At 48.9% G+C, this 6,469-nt stretch overlaps 1 protein-coding gene across 1 annotated transcript; it reads left to right on the top strand.

Annotated features, from left to right (window-relative positions):
• Positions 1 to 521: 521 nt before the first annotated feature.
• LOC116939940 (putative methyltransferase YdaC) lies at positions 522 to 6,132 on the top strand. The gene is made up of 2 exons (XM_032949009.2): positions 522 to 1,453; positions 4,217 to 6,132. The coding sequence occupies exons 1-2, from the start codon at positions 985 to 987 to the stop codon at positions 4,441 to 4,443; spliced, it is 696 nt and encodes a 231-aa protein (XP_032804900.2). The 5' UTR covers positions 522 to 984; the 3' UTR covers positions 4,444 to 6,132.
• Positions 6,133 to 6,469: the final 337 nt, after the last annotated feature.

Raw genomic sequence — 6,469 nt, forward strand, 5'->3', positions numbered from 1 at the left:
GAAGCAGAGACTGCTGCGTGCAACCCGAGTGATAACGATTGCCACCTAGCGGGGAAACCTCAAACCTGACAAGGCCAGCAGCATTGTCAATGTGGAACCACACACACACACCGATTTTTTTTATCACAGAGACTTTAGAGTTTAGACTGCTACTGCACTGTCTTATAAAAGGTCGGAACGGTGCTCAAGCTGGAGGAGAGTGCGGTGTCAAGAATCACCCCGGGCCGCCTTTGTCTCCCCCCTGGTGACTGAACGAGCACAGAAACGACAAAGCCGCCACACACACAGGGAACGCAACCACCCCACAGCCATCACAGCCTCACCACTCAACACAGCCTCACCACAGCCTCACCACTCACCACAGCCTCACCACCCCACACAGCCTCACCACTCAACACAGCCTCACCACTCAACACAGCCTCACCACAGCCTCACCACTCACCACAGCCTCACCACCCCACACAGCCTCACCACAGCCTCACCACAGCCTCACCACCCCACACAGCCTCACCACAGCCTCACCACTCAACACAGCCTCACCACTCAACACAGCCTCACCACTCAACACAGCCTCACCACAGCCTCACCACTCACCACAGCCTCACCACTCACCACAGCCTCACCACTCACCACAGCCTCACCACTCACCACAGCCTCACCACTCACCACAGCCTCACCACTCACCACAGCCTCACCACCCCACACAGCCTCACCACAGCCTCACCACCCCACACAGCCTCACCACTCACCACAGCCTCACCACTCACCATAGCCTCACCACTCAACACAGCCTCACCACAGCCTCAGCACTCACCACAGCCTCACCACCCCACACAACCTTACTACCCCCCTACACCACGGACAGACAGCCTCACCACCCCCCTACACCACCCCACACAGCCTCACCCCCCCACACAGACCACCACCCCGCTACACCCCACCACACAGCCTCACCACCCCCCTACACCCCCCCACACAGCCGTGATGCCCCTCACGGAGTTGCTGGCGAGGCAGCTGTGCGGCCCCACCAGGAGCGCGTGGGGCCGCGTCGCTCGCGGCCTCTTCGAGCTCAGGAACGCGCACCTGGAGCTGGAGGCGGCCGCCCTGAGCGGCCTCACACCCGGCCTCTCAGCCCTGGAGGTCGGCTTCGGGCCCGGGCTGGGTCTGGTGGCCGCCTGCCGCCTCCTGGGCCCCGCGGGCACCCTGCTGGGTCTAGAGCGCTCCGAGTACATGCTGGACGTGGCCGGGGCCCGGCTGAAGAGACTCGCGGCCAAGGGGGGCCCCGCGGGGCAGGTGGCCGCCCGGGCCGAGTTGATGCTGGGCGGCGTGGGTGGCCAGGGCAGCGTGGCTCTGGACGAGGCCAGCGTGGACCGGGTGTTCCACTGCAACTGCTACTACTTCTGGCCCAACCTGGAGGAGGCGTGCGCCGAGTTGTTTCGAGTCATCAAGCCCGGTGCGTGGTGGTGCTGGTGTTTGTTGTTGTTGTGGTGCGGGGAGCGGTGGCGCAGTGGTTAGCGCTGCGCTTGCACTATGCGAACCCGACGACCCGAGTTCGATTCCCGCTCACGGGTAACATCACTGACGAGCATTTGAACCGGTGCTGGGGTCGACTCGGCCTCAAATGGGTCCCTGGTGCGCTGTGTAAACATCGCCAACTGGGGAGACAAAGACGGCCGGGCGTGGTGCTGGCCACCCACCCCCGTCGTGTGCCCGTGCCGGTCTTCATAGGGTGCTCGCTAACAACAGCACTTGCCCTCTACAGACTGTGAAGGCTACACGGGGGATCTTTGTGTGGGGAGCGGTGGCGCAGTGGTTAGCGCACTACACTTAAAACCCGACGACCATGGGCAACATCACTGACGAATATCTGAACCCCCCGGTCTGAAATGAGTACCCGGTGCACTATGTAAAATATCATCCCTGGGAGGGGGGGGGGGAGACAAAGACGGCCGGGCGTGGTGTTGCCCACCCGCTGCTTCCCTCGTTAATAGGAGCTCGCCAACAGCATCTTGCCCCCAAACAGGCTAAGGTTATACGGGGGATCGCTGTGTGGGGGGGGGGGGGGGGGGTTGCAAGGTGTACCTAGTCTGGCACGTCTGACTGATGAATAGCGGTGATGGCAGGGTGTGTTTGTAGCTGGCGAATGAATGGTAGCTCCTCTGGTGGTAGATACATCCATCCATGCAGGGCTGGGTAAATGTTGAGGTTACCAACATGAAGTTACAGTGAGGGAAAAAAAGAATATGATCCCCTGCTGATTTTGTACGTTTGCCCACTGACAAAGAAATGATCAGTCTATAATTTTAATGGTAGGTTTATTTGAACAGTGAGAGACAGAATAACAACAAAAAAATCCAGAAAAACGCATGTCAAAAATGTTATAAATTGATTTGCATTTTGATGAGGGAAATAAGTATTTGACCCCCTCTCAATCAGAAAGATTTCTGGCTCCTAGGTGTCTTTTATACAGGTAACGAGCTGAGATTAGGAGCACACTCTTAAAGGGAGTGCTCCTAATCTCAGCTTGTTACCTGTATAAAAGACACCTGTCCACAGAAGCAATCAATCAAATCAGATTCCAAACTCTCCACCATGGCCAAGACCAAAGAGCTCTCCAAGGATGTCAGGGACAAGATTGTAGACCTGCACAAGGCTGGAATGGGCTACAAGACTATTGCCAAGCAGCTTGGTGAGAAGGTGACAACAGTTGGTGCGATTATTCGCAAATGGAAGAAACACAAAAGAACTGTCAATCTCCCTCGGTCCGGGGCTCCATGCTAGATCTCACCTCGTGGAGTTGCAATGATCATGAGAACGGTGAGGAATCAGCCCAGAACTACACGGGAGGATCTTGTCAATTATCTCAAGGCAGCTGGGAACATAGTCACCAAGAAAACAATTGGTAACACACTACGCCGTGAAGGACTGAAATCCTGCAGCGCCCGCAAAGGTCACCCTGCTCAAGAAAGCACATATACATGCCCGTCTGAAGTTTACCAATAAACATCTGAATGATTCAGAGGACAACTGGGTGAAAGTGTTGTGGTCAGATGAGACCAAAATGGAGCTCTTTGGCATCAACTCAACTCGCCGTGTTTGGAGGAGGAATGCTGCCTATGACCTCAAGAACACCATCCCCACCGTCAAACATGGAGGTGGAAACATTATGCTTTGGGGGTGTTTTTCTGCTAAGGGGACAGGACAACTTCACCGCATCAAAGGGACGATGGACGGGGTCATGTACCGTCAAATCTTGGGTGAGAACCTCCTTCCCACAGCCAGGGCATTGAAAATGGGTCGTGGATGGGTATTCCAGCATGACAATGACTCAAAACACACGGCCAAGGCAACAAAGGAGTGGCTCAAGAAGAAGCACATTAAGGTCCTGGAGTGGCCTAGCCAGTCTCCAGACCTTAATCCCATAGAAAATCTGTGGACGGAGCTGAAGGTTCGAGTTGCCAAACGTCAGCCTCGAAACCGTAATGACTTGGATAAGATCTGCAAAGAGGAGTGGCACAAAATCCCTCCTGAGATGTGTGCAAAAAACCTGGTGGCCAACTACAAGAAACATCTGACCTCTGTGATTGCCAACAAGGGTTTTGCCACCAAGTACTAAGTCATGTTTTGCAGAGGGGTCAAATACTTATTTCCCTCATTAAAATGCAAATCAATTTATAACATTTTTGACATGCGTTTTTCTGGATTTTTTTATTCTCTCTCACTGTTCAAATAAACCTATTCAAATTATAGACTGATCATTTCTTTGTCAGTGGGCAAACGTACAAAATCAGCAGGGGATCAAATACTTTTTTCCCTCACTGTAAATGTTTTTTCCCCCCAGCTATTCGCCTTAAACTCGGGTTGATTGGGGAACCCACGACTTGCAACTATTTCATTCGATTGAGACCCACCACAGTGAAACGGACTGCAAATTATATTGGTCAATGGGTGTGAGCCGCACTAATCGAGTACGAGGTTTTTAATTTACTTTAGCCCTCTCATTTACTTTTGCCATTGCAAGTATATGAATGTCCTATTTGGTCCCTGAGCACTCAGTACATTGAGCGAAGCCTCCGACATCATGCCGAACAGCACGCGGGGCTACCTAAAAGCACATCGGAGAGCCATAGTTGACGAACCAATCCTGTTACCATTCTGTAATTGTACAGGACCCACAACATGACACGGTGGCGACTGTACCTGTGTTGTCTCTCAGGTGGCCTCATGGTGACGACGCTGAACTTGGCATCCGTGAGAAGAACAGCGTCATACGGAGCGCTCAAGTACGCCTATAGATGGGAGCCGGAGCCATACCTGGAGGCCTTGTCTCAGACCGGCTTTGTGGATGTGCGCATGGAGGACCGGCAGCATGGATCAAAGCCTTTCCAGGCCATCTTTGCCACCAAACCAATTGTTCCAGCATCGCCGGCTAAACAAACATGACACCTGCCACTCATTCAGATACCTCTTTCCTGCTGTACAACTGATCCACCCCAAAGCTGTGTCGAGCTAATTAGGAATGGCTTAGGAGGGGTCAGGTTGTTTTTCCACTGCACAAATAAAGGCAAAGCGCCTATGTCACACGCAATGAAAAAAATGGCCCTGCTTGGTTTCAGAGCCACATTCAGGTGTGGTTTGTGGCCAGTTTCGGTTTTGTTTTAAGGTTGTTAGAAGTCGTTTCACTTTTCATTACCAATAACCAAATGAAAAAAAAGCTCAAAACACAGCTACTGATAATAGGGTTTTTCGCCTTTTTTCTGGCAACAAAACAAACCTTTTTTACAAGGATTCATGTCTGCATTAACCACAATGCCTGCAGTCAAAATGCAAACAAAAAACATACTATGATAATATATGCATTGTCGTCATCTGGTCGAGCACCAATTGGGTCAAGGCTCAAAAGAAAGCCGTCCCTTGGTGTGGACCAATCAGTTTCAAGGGCAATGCATATATTATCATAGTATGTTTTTTGTTTGCATTTTTTCCATTTGGACATTCGTGCATGCCAATCAGTGCATTCATTTCTATAATTTGCTGTAAATGGTTGTGGGTTCCTGAATTTCAGAACTGCTGTCAATTATGAAAATGGTCACTGGTTTACCGATCGTGAACAACCCTAGTTCTCACTCAGCTTGGCCAATAGCAAAAAAAACTCCCATACTAAGGGCCCCGATCTGGTATGGCTCAGATGTGTCAGTGGAAAATAAACGAGTGTCGTGATAGGTTGCATGGCGCGAACAACAAATCTAAATTAAACTGCTAAGCCTGATTGATCGTTGAACATCTAGAGCCGTCAGTTAAAACTCCATTTTGAATAACAAAAGGGCTAATCGTGGATTTTTACATTTCAAAATTGATCATTGTGTAAGAGATTATGCTTTTTAAATCTCAAATTTACAGTTAAAAGTAATCAAATAAAATATGCAGCTGCATTTCAGACAGTACTTCCATTTGCATATCATATATTGCAATGCTATATTGATTGTTGCCTGCACTCTCATACGTAAAACACCATATATTTCATATCCTGCAGAAAATACTTGTTGAACAAAATTATGCTAAATAATTATTCAAAATTGAATGCATTGGGTAACAGGAAACCAGTACCCTTAACATTCCATCCATTCTCCATCATGCTTGTTGTATAATCCCTGCAAATAACTTACATATTGAGGTTTTTCTGATTATACTGTGATGTAACAATTTACAGCCTTCTATCAATTCATTTAGCGGGTTGGTCGTGAGGGTTGACCATACTTCGCCATGCTGGTCTTTTTTAATTGATTGGGGGGGGGGGGAGTTTGCTCAGAATAGGTTCAGATGTCACTTGCCACCGGGGTTAGCTGTGCTTTACGGGTTACTGGTTTCAGAGCACAGCACAATCCACTTTATTTGACCTTTTATCAAAACAAGAGTCAAAGATCATTTTAAATATTCCACCGAGATATATATGGTATTGGACCCGTGATTTCCCTATTCATTCATTTAGGAACATAACTCTTGTGTATTGTCCTATGTCCAAATGAGCGACATCAAGCTACCCGCTGATGAAACTGCAAATGAATATTGTACCATACTGTATATGTAGCACCGAATTGTACTGTAATCAGACTAAAAATATACTCCATCCAAGCTGATTTATGTATTTTTTTTTACTTAAAACTTTCGTGACTGCAGGAATCCATATTAGTTTTTTTCGGTAAAGTCACATAGATGTTGCGATGTGTAAACCCAATTCACTTGCAGGTATTTTTTCAGCATTGAGATGTTTGTCCAACACCAGTTATATTGGTTTTTTACTTAGCTATTGCAGTAAAATGGAGCACCCAGATGAACCAAATGCATTTACAAGGTGAGAATATGCAAACCTCACAAAAGGCATCTGAGTCAGGAATCTAACCCAGAAAGTTATTGCTGTGAGATAGAAGCATTCCAACTGCATCACCCTGCTGCCCAAATGATAATCCAT

This window comes from Petromyzon marinus, chromosome 7 (assembly GCF_048934315.1).
Source record: "Petromyzon marinus isolate PM22_M1 ecotype Great Lakes invasive population chromosome 7, UKy_Petmar_22M1.pri1.0, whole genome shotgun sequence".
NCBI lineage: Eukaryota > Metazoa > Chordata > Hyperoartia > Petromyzontiformes > Petromyzontidae > Petromyzon > Petromyzon marinus.

Coding starts and splice junctions, on each gene's coding strand:
- LOC116939940 (XM_032949009.2), top strand. CDS start 985: ATGCCCCTCACGGAGTTGCTGGCGAGGCAGCTGTGCGGCCCCACCAGG. Junction 1,454..4,216: donor GTTTCGAGTCATCAAGCCCG/GTGCGTGGTGGT, acceptor GTTGTCTCTCAG/GTGGCCTCATGGTGACGACG.